Raw genomic sequence first — 18,676 nt, 5'->3', positions numbered from 1 at the left:
TGACAGCGAGCCGTCAGTCCATAAAGCCCGTCTGCCGCACACCCACTGCTCATTCAGGCCGCCGCCGCCACGACTGCCGCCGAGGACGAGGCCGAAAGTCAGACGGGTGGCTTCTCCGGACGCGCCGTTAAACCATTGAAAGTTAGCTCAGTCTCCTGAGATTGCGAGTGGAAAACATTTGCCAACACAAGTGTCACAAAGCTGATGTTTTTGTTTTTCACAAGTCGTTCTTCCTTTTCTTTAAAAAGAATACTTTCCACATATACTGCGGGGGAGGCAGGGATGAACATGGTGAGAGGGGATTACACAATCTTGTTCTCCCCCCCCACCAGTAAACCAACAGCAGACATGGCGTGAGTCAAAGTTGTTGAAACACTTTGGAAGAGCCCAGAAGCACCGAAGAGTCATGTTGAAACTTTTGTTGTGTTTTTACCTGGGTTGTCTCATTCCCCTAGGTGGGATGTGTGAAGAGGAGCGAAGTGTGCTGACGTCAGTCTAGTCAGGTAGATGACACAGAGCAGAAACTGTGACATGTGTGCGTTTGAAGAAGTGCCACCTCCTTCCTGTCTCTTGGATTGCGGCCACATTTAGGGGAAAAACATGTGAAAGTTACTGTCTCAGTCACACAGCTGTTTCGCTCTTTCAGTCTTTCGGTTTTCACACATGTTCACCGGAGAAATATCTCTGCACTGCAGCTAAAATATCTGTCCCTCGCTCTACAAATTTCTGCACCACGTTAGCCAGTGGTGAGCTAAGTATCCATGACAACATTTTCTTTTTCGCAGACACATGACATCATGCCCACTTGGGATGACTCTGGTTTTCGACATAATGACTGTGAAGACATTATTACCTCTGGGGGTGGCTCTTTCACAGGAACCTGCCTTGACTAACAAGCCCTGACTTACCTTCGCCTTACCCTCCTCCCTCTTTACACCTGGGCTGTATCCATGCACACCTGAGGGGAAAAACACCAAAATGAAAATGAGTCAAATCCAAATCAAATGTCACGCAAGGACTTTCGCTGCCATTGAGCTGCATGTCTCTGCTCTCGGGGGGAAACGTGGGCTCATGCTGGGATCTGCCCGAGAGAGAGAGAGAGGGAGAGAGAGAGAGAAAGAGAGAGGGAGAGAGAGAGAGAAGAGGGGAAGTGAGGAGGTTTAACAACATCTGGACCTAATTTGCGTGGGGAAAACGTCCACAGATCGAGCTTCAAAAGTGCTTTCCGCATTAATTGCCGTCCACATATCTGCACCGTTGTTGCGTTTCGACAGCGAGACTCGCCGTGTGAGTTTGTGACAATTCCACTAGCTCCACGCGTTGCCTCTCGTGCGTGTCTCTTGTGCGTGGGTGTGTGAGCGCGTATTGTGTACGCGCCTCCCTAAGAACTGTTGTTTCCTAAGAACGGCACGGCAGGAGAAAGGACAAGGTGAACACCGTACTCTTCTTTTCATATATATACATAAAGAGAGAGAGAGAGAGTGGGAGAGTGAGAAAAGTCTGGTAGCACTCTTCGTTTTCACTGGAATCGGCGGGTTTTTTTGTGATTGCACGATTTCTGCTCTGGCGCACGCACACTGGCAGCCTGGATGGATTTACCAACGACTAGACGAGACACGCCGTCTAGCCCTTCACCAAAGTTTTGATTGTCACCGCTGCTTCACGACCCCGGAGAAGAGGGGAGCGTCGAACCCCGAGGCAGCATTCTCAGAGTCTGGTGACCACACGTGGGGACATTCGGTGACGAATATTTCTCCAACAGCCCTTTCGCCGGTCTCTACGATATCTCTCATGGGGTAAGTAATGGCAACTATATTCAAAATGCTGTTGGTGTGGCCGCATGCGCTACGGGAACCCAACAAAAGGATCTATATCTCCACTGGCAGACACTAAAGTTTCAACTATTGGGGTTTTACGATAGGGATTAACAAAAGTAATAATTATATAAATAAAAAAACCCTGGGTGTTCTCTTTGGTGGATTAGCGATCATCCAAGCGCGCAGAGAGTAGACAAAAGTCTTGAGTCACGAATTCGTACAGCGTATTTAAAAAAAAAAAACATATCTACTCGTGTATTTGCCACGAGCAGAAACACAGTGGGCCGCGGTGGATATCTGGGTTGTGACAGTTGCATCTGTTAAACACTCGTTTTAATGTTTTTATGAACGACATTGTGCTGTGTTACATATTAACACGCATGGCTACAGCTGCAGATCGCGGAGGAGGGGTATATGTGTGTGTCTATCTGTGTGTGTGTGGGAGAGGGGGTGGGGGGTGGCTGCTGTCTGGTTTATCATATGTAAACTGTATAGCTGTTGTTTGGAGGCCGAGTTGAGCTGTGAGCACCACGGGCGCGCACGCAACCACACAGGGTTTCTTGGAGCCGTTGCGCAGCCTGCTGTGCACCCCTCACCCCGCCCCGCTCTGACCTCTCCGATGTTGTTGAGGCTTGTTCATCCGTCACTCTAAAGAAACCATTGTATTGAGAGGATGTATTAATAAGACAAAAGCTCCCATTATCCCCGTGTACCGGAGTTAATCTCGTGCAGAGTTGCTCAGAGGAAACCTGTCCAGAGCTTTACCTCGCAATGGTCCCAATACTCAGAGGTCCACATTTACATTAGTTGCATTTTATGTGCAAAGTGGAACTAATTCCAAAGTTGAACCCTTTATCACCACACAGAGATCGTACCGAAGAGCGCATGCTGTTTCATTCTGTCCAAAAGGAGGATGCATAGGTGTCAGCAGTCCAGTAGGCTTCCTGGGAGAATCCTCAAGTCACAGTGAGATAAGGTGATAAGGTAGAGGAACTAATGTTTATTGCCCAGATAAGCATCCATCCATCATCCTCCTCTGCCCTGTGCTCGTTCTGCTTTTCAGTCTGCTCTGCGTGGCGCTCATTAGGAGGCCGTCTAATCTGTGCAGACTTCTGCTCGTTTTATCTGAGGTCCCGGCTGAGATATGAAGGTGCGAAAGCCAATTCTCAGATGCAGACGGAAGCTGCGAAACCCCTGGCATTGAGGCTGGTTGGCCGCTTTCCTGTGATAACAACAGTAGTGAAGGGTGAAGAGGAAGCACTGCGCGCGGTGTTAGGACAGGGCGGTCAAGTGTTGAAAGCCCTGTCGGCGGGGTTTGCTGATGCTGGTGTTGGGCAAGAGCGGCTTGGTTTGGACTCGTGGACTCGGGTTCTTTTCCTCCCAGCGTGTCTTGGACCGGCTGGAGACGGGGCATATACGGACACACATCCATCTGTGTTTGACACATGCGACCGCACGGCTCATTGCACCTGAACAACACAGCACCAGCAAGGGCCATCGCCAGGCTCCTTCACTCGCCCCTTCACCATATTCATTGTTGGCACGAGTAACCTATGGTTGCCGTAAAGAGTGTCGACTTATTGGCATCGGGGTACATGCAGACTTCGGCCACAGACATCGGGCACACATGGTATTAGACTCAGGGGTCTATATTATAGCTTATAGCTCGGCCCATTACATCATGAGTTCAGAATCTGTGTGCCGCTGAACCGGCTCACTGTGTCCTTCTGCGAGAGGGCTGCTGTAATTGGACCCTTCTTAATGGGGCTGCTGAAGATAGCGTGAGAAATAAAGACAAATAGATGAGCTGAGTAAATAAATAGATCTATAAGTGAACAGGCGGATAAATAAATTAATGGTAATTCCATGGTGGGAACTAGATTTGTGGGACTTTTTTTTCTTTTTAATGGAACGGGTCACTGGGGGGTTGAAGGCGGGAATGGGTGGGTGAGTGGGTTGGTGGTTGGGTGGGTGGTGGAGATCCCAGAAGGATGCTCAGGTTTCAGCCCAGGCCTGGGAGCGGCCTGCTCACAGGAAGCAGGGAGAAGGCTTTTCCTTGGGGAAGCCGACTTCTCTTTTGTTGTCTGTACTCGCCACTTTATTCGGCCAGATCAGATGGGGAACAAGGCTGGGAGATCACAGGGCTAACCTGCCAGAGGCGCCTCGCCTTTTACCTGTTTAAATGAAACCAGCCAGAGGTCAACGCATACATGCATACTGTTTAAAAAAAAAAAAGGGGAACAGGAGCGGCGGCAGATAACAGAGGACGGTGCTTGTGTTTATACATTTCCTTAGTGATTTCTCTTTGATATTAATAGTGGCCTGTGGACCATGTGGGCTCCACAGACGCTGCAGAATTGTAGCTGGTACTCCCCCTTTGCAGAAAAACACTTTCCCTGGGTGTGGCAGCTGGAACAAAATAAACGCCTTCTGTTCGCGAGCTGCTGAGGCGCAAGTCACAACACACAGCTGACAGCGTGTACTTGCTGATTCACAGCCAGTAGCTGGGGTTGTCTCAGATCAGAGAAACGAATGCGCCGTCCTTTGCTTTTTAGCCATTTTGTAAACACACCTGATAACGGGATGTGCTCGCTCTGTGTTGACAGGTAGAGAAACACACACACACTTACTTGCACTCCTTCTCCCTCTCTTTCTTTTTTTTTTAAGTAACCTCCCTGAGTTATAAAAATCACGCTGGTAAAAACATTTACCTAAAGTGATTTGGATATTGATGTGGATTAAAAGGAAAAAACAAAAAGTGACTCCGAACCATCTGAGGAAGGTGTTTCACTCAGCGAAAGAACACATTAGCCTTAAAGTCTCCTGTTACATTCCTTTTCCACTTGAGGGACTTGGACAAACTACACGATCCCCATGACCAGGCACTGATGCTTGTAGCAGCATGCCAGGATTTCCTGATGCTTCCCCGTGCGGGGATAAGTATGTTCTTCTTCTCCCGCCTTTCAAGCTTGGATCAGCCCCGTGCTCCAGAATGCTGCCAGTTGGAAGTAGTGCAGAAAATTGTTTTCAGATTCGCCCTTTTTTTCGTCGCGCTGCTTCGCAGGCAGCAACATTGAAACGTCTTTGAGGGACAACAAAAAGTAGACCGACTACAGGGGCGTCTGGTTACTGCTGCGGCTTTGGATGGGAAAGGCGGCACTTTGCAGCCTCTCTTTAGGTCGCGCAGTTTGATTTATGAACCGAATGGGAGCAACCTCATGTTGTCTGTTGCAGCGGCAAGCTTAATCAGTGTGGTCATGTTGCGGTTTCCTGATTTCTTGGTCATTTTCGGGGCTTGCTCCAGAGAAATCTTGGAGCAGGTACACATGAAGATGCTGTGGTTTTGGAGACCTCCTCCTCCTCCTCCTCCTCTTCTTTTTTTTCTCCTCTCTTGGAAGTCTTTGTTATCCAGTCAGCTTTGTTTGTGCAGCTGGAAAACTCAGCATGATTACTTCAACACCCCACCTCCCCAGAACCAGAAGTAAGCTGGAGACCGTTTTCTTGGATTCTAAATTGCCCCATGCAGCCAGTGGGAGCCTGTTGGAGCCATTTATTTTTATCTGGAACCGAAAGTTTTTCATTCTAACGAGCTCTTTTGCTCGTTGGATTTTTCTAATCACTGACGGACTTATAAAAATAAGACAAAACCGTGAGGCGCGTTAGAAATTGCTATTAAGATTGTTTATCCTGCGAAGGCCTTAGCTTAAGTATTTCCATGACAGAATTAACTTGCAGCCAAACACAAGGCGGGTCACGATAGGGGCCAGACAGCTCAGTTGGAACAGGCCGATTCAGTGGAAGTGGATGCTGTTTACTTAAATGACAACCGCTAAAACGTGTCCATTTTAGATGAGCCTCGTTATAGTCAAGACATTCCCCTTCACAGTACCCTTCTGCATGTGTAATATTTGGCAGGAAACAAAACTTGACACCTCTCTCTGTGCGCACTCAAAAGTCTTTAAATATAGACTGTAACTGTATTGCACAAATGTTTTCATTCCTTTCACTTTTTCACGACATAGTGGACTTTTTTTTTTTAATTATTATTTAAAGAAACACTCCTTCAAAGCAGCAGAGTCTTAAATTGTGTAAAACGCCGGGATACGACTGAGGACTGTGTGGACACAACAATGTTCAATCTCCAGGCAACCGTGTTTTTCTCCAACAACAGAGCTGTGCTTAATGGATCTGGGTTTGCCAGAGCAGCCTGGAGTTGTTTTTCCTATACTGGGCCGTGGGGAGAAATGGAAGCCCTCCATCAATATATCCATCTTATCAGTGGGCGCTAGGCAAAAGCAATCAGGGTGGCTTTGTGCCCCTGCTTGTCGGCCTGTGTAGACGTTATCATTTTCCACCGCGGAGTGCTTTGCTTTATCACCAGCGCCCTCTCCTATTGCCTTGCGTCGGCGACCCCTGGCGCGCCGGTCCTATTGCTGAAGAGACGTGCAGCGCGTCAAAATCACTGCAGCGCCAGTGGAACTAACGCGAGTGTCACGGCCATGGCGCCGATGTGTGCCGCCACGTCTCGTGTTCACTGGCACGCCATACGCAGCAGCAAACAATTGCAAGTTCTCTCACGGCATCCTCGTGATTTCCCAGCGAAGCAAGAACACCTGAGAAGGGGTGGAGTTCAAGGCCTGGCAGTAGAGTAGAAGAGGAGCAGGGAGGTGGGACAATGGATACCCGACGAGAATTGAAAACCATTCATTAGGAGAGACCTCGCTGTAAAGGCAAGAACTTGGGAAGTGGCGTGGGAGTGACTGAAACCTGAATCAAGAACAGCTCAGCCATTAGACACAAGGTTTCTGAATCAGGGGAGTCAGAGCAAACTTGATTTCTTTTTCTGCACACCCCACGCCAGTGTGCATCGCTCAAAGAGTTTGGTAGCCTTCAAAACAACACCCGACATAAGATGAGAACGTGGGCGACGATGCCCGTGATGTTAACCGTAACATACTGGTCGCCTAATGTGTCAATAAAGAGCGTCTCGTGGTTAACCTGTTATGTTGAGAATATATATCGTGGGTTACCTCATGAATTCTGAGAACGGGTACGTACTTTTTCCATGCTGAGCAAACCTTAGGACAGTTTGCACAGCAGAGCCACATCCTTTATGTAAATGCATTAACATAACCCCACATTTTAATAACAACAACAGTTTTTTATCTCTGCCATCCGCAACGTTTGGTTAACACATGAGGCATGAGTTGTCGTTTTTTTTTTTTTTTTTTCAGCGTAGAGCCCCAGACTTTCCTGAACCAAAAGTTGATTGCAGTGTATGCGCCGTAATGAAGTCTTTAATGGGGGGCTATATGTACATGTCTGCTTCAGATGTGAGCTAAATAAAACCGTCTTGATGTGCGTTTAATCGCCTCTTTGTGGCCCCGTCTTTTGATCTCTGCGGTGAAGTTGGAAATATATGAGGCGAGGGGGGTGGGTGTTAGGCTGGGGACGATGTGGTTGTGCAAATTAGGGAGTCGGCACTGACGGAGAAATATGCAAAATAGAGCGATATTAAAAAGAAAAAAAAAAGAATAATAATCGGTAAACACAACTTAAGTTGACAGGAATGAATGAGGGTAAATGTATTACAGTAACTGCCTTTGGAGATCCCCCACCCCCCCCATTGGGGTAGTGGAGGGAGGGGGGAGGGGGTGAGGGCAGTGGGAGGGGGGGAGTTATGGTTCCCGAGGCTGTATGATGCCCTGCTTTGTACACAGCTCTTTGTCTCCAGCTCCTCTTATTGCTATTCTAGGAACCCAGCAACACATCGAGCAGCTGTGATAAATAAAGCAACACAAAGTTACAGAGCTGACTTGACTGGAGAGGGGAGAACAAAATAACACAAGTCACTGTGCGAAACAAGCGCAAAAACATTCATTTTGTTCCAGACTTACTGGAGCTGACAGACTAGAACCCTCAGAAGAGGCTGTACCCAAACTGTCAAACAGTTTGACGAGCGAAAGGGTAATCCCTAATTATATGATGAAGCCCCGTGTATTGGGGACAACCACTCCCCTAATATCTAGCAGCTTATATGTGGGTTTTTAATGAAGCGCGGCCGTGTTAGCGTAAAAGCCAACAAAGAGAGAGGAAGGTTTGCTAGATGTTGCCGTGAGCAAATGAGCAAAGCGCGAAAACACAAGAGGGAACCGTTTAATTTGTCAGTAAAACGGAACTGCTTTGTTCTTTGCCTTTCAATCAGTGCCATGATGCAGGTATGACAGACAGTGATTCTGCAACACTTCTGTTTTTTTTTTGTTTTTTTTTTTTGTGACCTCACAAGGCCAGTATTAAACATATTCTGACCACTGTGAATGTAGTTGTCTCCTCTCAGTTCCTCTAAAAGTGTGAGATATTGCAGACCCCCGTCTCAGATTTTTTCTGTCCTGACCTTCGTCTCGTCTGCACTTCCCCTGAAAACCTTTCGTTTTTGTTCATCTGCTGGTTTTTATGAACTTCTGGTGTTTCAAAACGACTAGTCGCGCACGTCTCCCCGCCACGGTCGGCGACCTGCACCTTTGTTCTTGTCACGTCGAGGACGGTGTGGGAAATCACTGCCAGAATGTGTCAGCCTCTCTGTCTCCGCGAATCCTGTTACCTCGACTTCCTGTGTTTGCATGCGAGCGTACAGCTGCATGTATGTCGTCAAAATATGTCAAAAGTGGGCAAGCGTCCTTAACACTTGTGGCTCCTTTTTCGGTGTAGTGTGACTGCGCCGTGAATATCTAGTAATAGGTTGATTTTTGAGGTTTCAAAACCGTTTCTACAGTGGGTAACAGTTCTTCTGCTTTGTAGAACGTTGAGGTTAACCGTGTAATTTGACCTCATGTATTTTTTCGAACGTTATTCCCATATCGTCTATCTTTACGCTCACTGTTTTTGGCATCGCCCCCATCACTGAGCTTGTCTGCAGCGTGGCCTGTGACAGAGATACGTTTGTCCTGGCTAAATGGGAACCGTTCTGCTACAGTCAGTGTGCGTGACTGTAGTGTGCGTGATCAGTCATATCGTGGTTACAACATAAATCCTCCCCGTTCCTGTTTCAGTATCGTGGAAAAATTAATGTGTATTCCTGGAAGCTGCCAATGAGAAATCAATACCGTTGCTGTGTCGATGCAACAAAAAAAAAAAAAAAAAAGATTTTACACAGAAGAGGCCTGGGGCTCAATGATTGATTGAGCGGCAAAGAGGCACTGCAGCCACCTGCCAGCGGACCGGCGCACACAGTCCAATCCCTGAACAATAACAAAACACTGAGCTGTCAGTGATAAGACTTAAAATGTCATCACTCAAAAGGTTTAAGAAATGGAAACTCCTGAATGACTGCAGGAGTTTTGTGAACATTCAGCATGTTGGTTTTGTCATTTCCTTTGAGCTACTGTGGTAAAAGTGGTTTAAACTTGTGGTGGTATTCGTGCTATCTCTTGGGCATCTGGCATGCTAACACATCTCTAGTGAGAATTTCTGACTACTTGTTTGTGCTTTTGCATAGTGGAAGTTTCCTCCGTGGGAGTTCTGCTCTTCACAAAGTTTTATCTCCAGTGTGGAGAAGCGTAGAAAATACAAGGACGGCATAATGCGTCACTTCCACAAGGCCCAGACAATCCGGGCCAGTTACAGGATGCCCGGACTCTGAGAGTGGGCGGAAGAAGAAAGATGTAGGCTGACCTCGCTCGCATCTGCAGCAAAGTCCTCTCAAACATAAACAGCGATATTAATGAACAGGAAAGAACAAATCAGAAGCTCTCTGTGTATGCCGCGGATAACTTTCTGGCTGTTCGTGAGACTGACGAGAGATTACTGGAGGAAGGGAGGCCTCGCGTCTCAGTCTGAAACAGAAGAAGGTCCACATTTACACTTTTGCAGTCTCTCACACTCCTGCCCTTTTTCAGATGCTATGCAGAAATACAAGAGTCTGGATTTTTGCTTTGTTGCAGTTGTATGGAGGAGCTGGAGGGAGAACGTTACAGGATGTGTCAGACCACAAACTGCTCAGCAGCGGCACGCACTCAGCGAATCTCACCAGCAAACTGACAGTGAGCACAATTTGAATGGGAACCAGATAAGATGCAAATGTAAACTAACTGTCCAACTCAGGTCTTATCTAGCGATAGTGAAAGATTGCACGCGTGAGTGAGACGGTGTGTGTGAACGGAGAGAAACGATAGGAAGGAGCTGTGTTTTTGCCCCCCCCCCTCCATAGAAAGCGGAGCCAGGTTTTAGTAAAGTGGAACACATAGCAGGTGCTAATGGGGCGGCGTTGCCTTGGTTTTCGGTGGGCAGACGCTCTGCTAATTGGGGCTTAGTGTTTTTGAAAAAAAAAAAAAAAAAAACAACACCTGAGGCTTTTGTGCAGCTGTCAGTCCCGTGACGGAGAGGAGGGCTTCTACGGATTAGAAAACAAGAGATCACCTTTCAGCGGCACCCATATATCTTATGCATGTTATAAAAATTCTCACACGAAAATGTATCTGCAGAGCAAGCGGATCTGTGAACGCTATGAAGTCAGTGTGAAAAGTATCAGTTTTTTGTGTAATTTCCTTCAGATAATGACAAGCACTTTTGATCATGATTACAATCTTAGAATCGTTCTCATGCAGTGCCCTCCATGAGGTTCCTGTCTCTTGTGTGACTTCCTTTGTCTATCTGTAACTTGTTTTTAACCTCCTGTATCCGCACTTGTTTGTCGTCGTTACCTCTAACCTTGTTTTAGCTTTGCCGTGAAATCCAGACATGTTGTCTCTCTGAAACCCTGCTACACCTTCACCCACATTGCTGTTCTTTGACAAGATTAACCAGACAGACTCGGCATTTCGCACCTCTGCAATTGCGCGCAGTATCAAATACACGTGACTCCGGTTTCTGCGCATATGTAATATGTAGATGTGAATGTGCAGATTGGTAGGCTAATTATTACACATTGAAAGAATTCATGTTGCACATTGCATGCACTTTTAGAGTGTGCATTTAAATGCTTGGTCTAGATTGATCTGAATAAGAACTGCATAGAGTTGAATTGGATATACAAAAAAATTGTAGTCAGGTGTTGTGCAATCCAGATAAAGGTAAAGGATAGTGTATATTTATATTATATATATTATATATTTATTTATATATATATAGTGTATTTTTAACCCTTCCTAACTAATGTTAATATATTCCTATCTATTGCATTGACATACTGTAATTTTTTTTGAAGGGGTCGCTGTTTTTGCCCTACCCTTTTCATTGTCAGGAAGCGAATCACTGTTTGCCGCGGCATGAAAACATTTCTGACAACGTGTTATGTCCGTGGCGGAGGCTTGACAGTGACGCCTGGGTCGAGCGCAGGGCACGGCTTTGGCGACGGGGTGGGAGGATGGGAGGGGCTAGGCTGCAGGAAGTCTGCACGGCTGCCGACCAATCGCCGCGGAAACACCTGAACGGCACACGGCAGGTGGAGGGGCAGGGCAGGGCCGGGCCGGGCCGCGCCGCGACTAGACAGGCCTGTAGGCAAACCAGATTGTCAAGTTTCCCACATGCAGTGAAATCCCTTGATGACAGACGCCGACGGCTCCGTGGTGACAGGAGGACCTCGAGTCTGTCTACACAACAGATGGAAAGACAACTGTCCCGAAAAAAGAAATAAGAATAAATAAACTGGCAGGGTTTCAGAGAAAGCCCAAGCTTTTTGTCTGAGCAGACTTCAGACGGTGGAGATCCAGGAATGGTCCCTGCAGTGAATAAAATCATTACAGGCAGGAGTAAAGTAAGCTAATGCAATCACCTCAGTGCAGTTGGCGCACATGCTCAAGCTCAAGCCTCCAATTTGTGTCTATTATTGGAGCTAGAAAGGATAGGGAGGAGACAAGCCGTCCTGATACAACGCTTCGATAAGGGAGCGCTCGGCTGTAAATAAATTACTGCCATGATACTGTTGCCGCGGCCAAATGGAAGCGTGCTGTCCCATTATTGAGGCTGAAGGCCAATGCTATGCATGCTGAAGGAGACTATTGTTCTTTGTTCCTGCTCGAGGAAGCAGCCAATAGCAGCTCTGTGCTCAGCATGCCTGCATGCAGGCAACTACTTTGCTACAGCAGATGCAGAAGTTGTCTTTTTCTTCTTTTTTTTTTTTGTCACGTCTTAAATTTGTTTGCAGTTCAGTAGAGATACAATTATCTTCCTGGATGACACTGGATTTAGGCTTGCTTAATTTAGTTTAGTTTTATTCTCAGTGTTATTTATTTATTTTTTGCTTAAAGGAAATTGTCTCATGTTTCAGTACTAAAATAAATGAACCAATACTTTTGTGTTGGCAAAGATGTTTCCTGTGTAATTTAGTCACCACAGGCTTTAGTTTCAGGTAGTTTTTGTTTTCTTGTTGTTTGTTTTTATTTATTATTATTTTTATTAAATGAAATTCTTCTGGTTCTTGTGGTTTTTAATTTAGGTAACTATGATAAACTTCATCAGAAATACATAGTGTGTGTGCGTGTGCGTGATGAAAGACTTTATGCATGTGCAAAAATCCTGTGGTGCATCGCGTCAGTGGGATTGTGTATGTGTGTGCGCACGTCACGCCGATGTCTCAGATTCCTGCCATTGTGTCCAGATGCCGTTCCACATGCATGCTCTCTGTCTGGCTTTGTCTCGCTCCGTCTTTATCTGTTAGTCTCTCGGGTTTGGTAGAGAAGAGATCCGGGCCCAGTTTCCACAATTTTTTCTTTTGAGCGTCTGCAGCCGTCCAGGCCGGTGAAGACAAGGAAGCATCAGTATTGAATTACCCTAAGAGCTGGCTTGCAGAGGGATCCTGTTACTTCAGACAGGTTTAATACACCAGCTCCACCTCTAATTAGATTTCCAGAGCCTCCAACTTTCCTTTGTTTCCAGCCTTGTAGCTGCAGCCCATTTAGTTTTGTTTGGTTTTTAGGTTTCTCCTTGAAACGAGTAATTTGACCCCAGGTTGGGAGTTTACAGGTTTAAATTTTAGTTCATTTCTTTTGGTGGGTTACAATAACAAAAACACTGGTAATTAATCTGTCTGAACGCAAAGAAATCAGATTCATTACTACAGTGAGAATTACCTGACCGACTTCGTAAACTTGCGACACTCTGATACTCCACAATCAAGTCTTTCAGGGCTTTTCAGGCCCTCGTCCTCTCGGGTATCTGTTTGATTTGTGGTGAGCTCTTTTGAACAGGCTGGTTGGGTAGGTCAGGATGAAGAGGTCTGGCTGATCCACGAGCTATGCTGAAGCTTCAAGAGGTAGCTCACTGAGGTGGAATGGTTCGCTTACCACAACAATGCCATGTGTTGACAGCCCAGTGCTCGAACTGGGTTAGTGGAATGTCCCATTCAGAGTGAGAGCGCTGGTCTTCGCCTAAGCCCCGGCACTCACGGAGCCTTTATTCTTTTACCTGAAGATGACCTCTGTCTGTGTGGGTCCCCCATGCAAAAAAAAAGTTAAGACCTTTGCATGTTGTTGTACCTCAGAGAGGATTTAAGTCTTCTCCCAGAGTATTTTTACGACAACACACAAAGCCCCCGTGAGCCACAGGATTATTACTTTTCCTTCCTTCCAGACCTCAACAAACTGCAAGGGTTGCGTTCGTGGGCTTTCAGGTCATTCTCTTCTGTCGTGTCATTGTATGTGTTTAAATGTGAATGTCAACTCCTCATTTTGAATCTGCTTAATCTGTCGGGGTATTTAAAAGTCTTCTGATAAAGGAAGTTCCTTTTCTACAGCTTATTTTAGAGGCCAGTTCTGTTCCTTCCGGCTTTGACATTGGGCCATTACCACGGCGCCTGCTTCAAGTTAAGTCTAAAAAATGTTTAGATTCCCCTTCACGGGCTGAGGAACAGGTTGTTGCCTGGACACTGTATTTTGCTTTAGGCTTACACTTGGCAAGCATGCTGCTTTGCGAAAAGTGTATGTTTGCATTGTGACTGTTTATTTAAACAATGTAACATTTCCTCTGTCAGTAACGCAGGCCTCTGTCTTTTTTTGTGTTTGCAGGTGACCCACATTAAGCTCCTGAGACTTGACTGTGGGACAGACAGTCTCCCTCCCGGTCCTCTTCCTGTCCTTTCCTTAAGGGCGACAACTACTGGCATAGACGCTCTCCACAACTCCACTGTGTGAATGAATCTTTGCCGTAAAGCCGCTGTGCTCTGCCACCCCGTCACCATGAAGAGCAAGTATTCCCAGTACTACAATCGGACTCTGATCCATTCCTACTATGCCTTTGCCAAGAACATGACAACCCAGGAGCTCGACAAAATCATTGAGAACAAAAAACATCTCACCACCCTCAACATTGTCATCGTGGTCCTCTGCACCATCATCATCCTAGAAAATCTACTGGTTCTGATTGCTGTCTGCCGCAACAAGAAGTTCCACTCGGCTATGTTTTTCTTCATCGGCAACCTGGCGTTTTCCGACCTGCTGGCAGGCTCAGCCTACATAGCCAACATTTTTCTGTCCGGCTCAAGGACCTTTGAGCTGGTGCCCGTGCAGTGGTTCATCAGGGAAGGCACGGCGTTCATTGCCCTGGCTGCTTCAGTCTTCAGCTTGCTGGCGATAGCTATAGAGCGCTACATCGCTATCACCAAGGTCAAGGTGTACGGCTCCAACAAAACATGCCGGATGTTCCTCCTGATAGGAGCCTGCTGGGTCACCTCCATCCTGCTCGGAGGCCTCCCCATCATTGGCTGGAACTGCATTAACAACCTCTCTGAATGCTCAGCCGTGTTGCCACTCTACTCCAAGATATACATCCTCTTTGTTGTCACCATTTTCAGCCTCATTCTTCTCTCTATTGTCATCCTCTATGTGAAGATCTACTTGATTGTCCGTTCCAGCCACCAGGAAGCAGCCAACTCACAAGCCTATGCCCTTTTGAAAACTGTCACAATAGTGCTGGGAGTCTTCATTATGTGCTGGCTGCCTGCCTTTACCATTCTACTCTTAGATTCATCCTGCAAGATACAGTCCTGCCCTATTCTCTCCGACGCGAACATCTTTTTCGGCTTTGCCACCCTGAACTCGGCGCTTAACCCAGTGATCTACACGCTGCGCAGCAAAGACATGAGAAAGGAGTTCCTGCGTGTGTTGTGTTGCTGGGGCGTGCTGAACAGCGGGCGGCCCTCTGACCGTTGTCTGGTCCCTCTAAAGAGCTCCAGCTCTCTGGAACACTGCACCAACAAACACGAACACCAGACCACACCAATCATGCAAGACTGCACTACCTGCGTCTGACAAACTCGTCCGAGGGCTGTGCGAGACAGAGAGAGAGAGAGGGACAGAGAGCACGTGCACATATGAAATCCAGTGGAGAGACTGCAGTGGGATGGATGGACATCTAAAGAGATGAAAGCTCACCCTGGGACTAAGAGGTCTACCGAGACCGGGTTGCTTCTCTCTAATGAGACGGATAATTGCAGACTTGCAATCCAAAACTGTGTGAATTCACAATCAGCCATGCAGCAGGGGTAAATACTCAACGTTTCAAGAGGCAACCAATGTCATTAGCGAAAACATGCAGAAATGTGAAAAAAAAAGCTTTTATGATGGTACTTTTACTGATTATTGCGGAGCAGACCAATCTCATGTATATGCCTATCAACTCGGTTTTCTTTCAAAACATGTAAACCCCCTGTTAGGCCTGGACAAAAAGAGACACATAACATGCATTATATCATAGTTATGGCGACTTATTTGGACCTTTCAAAGAACAAGAAAAACTGTGTCAATGCAAGATTGCACTTTGTAGATTACTGTAGAGATTGTTGTCATTTTTAAGGTTTGACCACATCACTCTAGGCCCAGAGCCAGAGCCAGTTATCAGCATAATTGAGCACTCCAAAGAAGTCAAATTACTAAGCAGACCCTTGACAAAACCAGGGCTATATAATCCCTATGTAACCTTTTTTCAAACCATTTGATAAACTACAACAAACTTGCATAATCTGCTAACATATAATGCATGAAAATCTAACTCTGATGTAAGCGCTAAATGTGTATGATATATTCCAGCTCTGACTTCCATCACTAACACCCCTTCCCTCATTTGTCCTTATAATCTGTCCCTCTTGCTTTTACTGTTGTCTTTTGTATGTTGAACGTTTCCGTGGAGGAAGGCCTAATCAGAAGGGCACATTTCCTTAAGTGAGTTGGCACTGACGAATTTTACTCAAAGACAGCTGTCCCGCAGCTTTGACAAAATTGGGCTGGCATCTCGACAGTGTTGTGGCAACGTAGCAGCAACGTGCCACCTCCGGCTATGCCTTCCTCTTAGAGAAAAGAAAAAAAAATAAGGCTGAATGTATGTATGAAGTGTTTGGGGCTCGTGCTCCGTTGTTGACAGTATTATTGGTCGTCATTTGAATCACCAAGTCACTGACAAGCAGAGAGTGGGATGAACAGGGTAGGTCACTCTCACTGTGAAGTCATAAATAGCGCAGTGAACAAGAATTGGTAGTGAACGTCCTGGTTTAATTCGCTAGCCACATGCCTCGTGCAACTTAAGACAAAAGCGCATCTCATCTTTCCAAAGACCCCTCAACGCCCCTATGAAATAGGGGAAGATCTGGTTTCTGGTGCAAAGGAGAGGGATTTGCTGCCGTGGGAGATCGGCTTCGTCCTCATTTTCTGATGGCCTACAACATGCAGCTTCCTTCAACCATAGGAAGTCCTGCTTTTAATTGTCCGGTTCCTGTTGTTCGGGATTACACTAACCTTCTTCCTGCAGACACACAATTAAAGATATTCTCTCCGTCAAGTGTTCTATATATTGACTTTTATACTTAGATGGCCAAGTAGAAATGGTGAAAAGCACTTTGGCAGCTTCAGATGTTTCCTTTCGCCCAGTTGTTTTTTTTTTTTTTTCAAATGGAGAGGTGCTTTAATCTGTGTACCTTTGGCTTCATAGTATGTCAGACTCGGATGTTTGTTATGATAAATATATGAATAACTATGTATGTTTGTAAGTATGTATGTATCTTTGTACAGTATGTATGATTTGATGTTGTATGACATGTCTCGTGTGCAATAGCCTTGTGTGTCCAGTAGCACGCTGCCTATCTTAAATTGGTACAATCTGAAACACTAATGTAGGTACACAAGCATTTTGTTAATTGCATTCCTGTTTTATAAAATAAATGAAATACTGGAAAAAAAAAAAAAGTGTCTTCGGGTTTATTCTGACTTGTAAACAAGTTCGACTGCAGCTATGACTCCTCTACAGGCCCTGAGATGTTTTCTCATTGTGCCTACATTTGAGATGTATTCAAAATGAAGCATTAAATCCAGACATGCTCTGACAAGGTCAGAAAACCACTAGCTTCAACTTGAAAGACTGAAATTGTTCGTGCGAGTGCTGCGTGGGCATTAATCATGGCTCAGTTTCCCAATAAAATTATTTCATTGCTTAAAGGCTAAAGCAAGACAGGACAACGATGGGAAGCTGGGCAGAGGGCAGGGAGGCTGAAAATGGGGTGTGGTGAAGAAGACTATTTGGAAGATAGTTTGTCTGAGAGAAGCACAAAGAAAGGCCCCAGGAGAGGTTTTCGGCTAAAGGGGGAGACTTGGGGTGAGGGGAGAGGCTGACTTATAGCGGCCTTGAGAGAGCTGGGCCTGTTTCCTGTCAGACGTCCAGGATTCCTGGGTGGGAACACTGGCTGAATCAGCCCCAGGAGGCTGCGCTGCTGGGAAATCTGCCAAGTCTTTCCAGTGCCCTGCAGGATATTACATCAGACTCAGAAACCTGTAGGTGAAATTGTGTATATAAAAAAAACAAGTCATCACACACAGGACTCACGCAAGTTTATTCCTGGGAAATGGAAGGGTTTGGAATATTTTAAAGTACTATTCTATCTACCCTAATACTACATAAGTAAAGACTGACCACAAAAAAACTAAAACAGCAAACAAACAAACAAACAAAACAAAACAAATAAACAAGCAACTAATTAAAATCCAACAAAAGTACACTCACATGCACACAAAACTGATAAACGTTAAATAACTTAAGTAATAAAATATGACATAACAAGCCTTTAGATTCAATTTGACTGAACTAACCATAGTTGTGGTCTTGGTGGGTTTACATATTGACGGGTAGAAGAATCAAACCCGTGGCAACTTAAAAAAGATTTCTTTTTTGTGGTTATTGTTTTTACTAGTGATATAGTGCCCCCTTGTGGTAAAATATACATATGGCTGGCTATATTTGAAAGACGTTTTCCCAACAGTTTACCTACAAGCCAGAGGAAAATTTAGACCTAGACAATCCTTTTATTTCATAATAATAATAATAATAATGATAATACAATTCTAAATCTGTATTTTTTTTGTCCAAATACTGTCAAAGATGCAAGGTGATGGACTATTTTGTTTATTATTATAGGATATGCAATGCAACCAGCAGAAATCCAGTATTTAATTATTATATGCATAAAAATTGATATGGGTCAGTTTATTCCTTTTATTGGGTGTTTATTTAATTTCGTTGTTATGTCCAAGTTGTGGATGATGGCAGATTATGTGTTATTTTCTAGCTAAATACAATATGTCTGTGATTGTCAGAGACAGTGTGAGGAAGATGGAATGAGAGCGGACTGATTGTGCAAATGCAGGAAGAATCAGGTGTGCAAATGAGATGAGAGTGAAGTTAGGTGGAAAAACCAAAAGAAAAAAAAAATTCTTTCAGTGTGAACTCTAAATATGATATAATCAGTAAAATCGTATAATTATAAATATATGCTATATGCACAAATACACCCCAATCAGGCATAACATTATGATCACCTTACTAATATTGTGTAGCTCTCTCTTGGGTCTCCAAAACAATTGTAACTCATCGGAGAATGGACATGG

General features: G+C 45.4%; 1 protein-coding gene across 1 annotated transcript; it reads left to right on the top strand.

Annotated features, from left to right (window-relative positions):
• The first annotated feature begins 1,011 nt into the window (after positions 1-1,011).
• On the top strand, positions 1,012-16,984 carry s1pr2 (sphingosine-1-phosphate receptor 2). Its single transcript, XM_047571647.1, has 2 exons — positions 1,012-1,796; positions 13,817-16,984. The coding sequence occupies exon 2, from the start codon at positions 13,943-13,945 to the stop codon at positions 15,056-15,058; it is 1,116 nt and encodes a 371-aa protein (XP_047427603.1). The 5' UTR covers positions 1,012-1,796; positions 13,817-13,942; the 3' UTR covers positions 15,059-16,984.
• Positions 16,985-18,676: the final 1,692 nt, after the last annotated feature.

The sequence above is a fragment of the Mugil cephalus genome, chromosome 20 (assembly GCF_022458985.1).
Source record: "Mugil cephalus isolate CIBA_MC_2020 chromosome 20, CIBA_Mcephalus_1.1, whole genome shotgun sequence".
NCBI classification, from domain to species: Eukaryota; Metazoa; Chordata; class Actinopteri; order Mugiliformes; family Mugilidae; genus Mugil; species Mugil cephalus.
The sequence above is the reverse complement of the archived record's forward strand: the minus strand, read 5'-3'. Positions and strand labels throughout refer to the sequence as shown.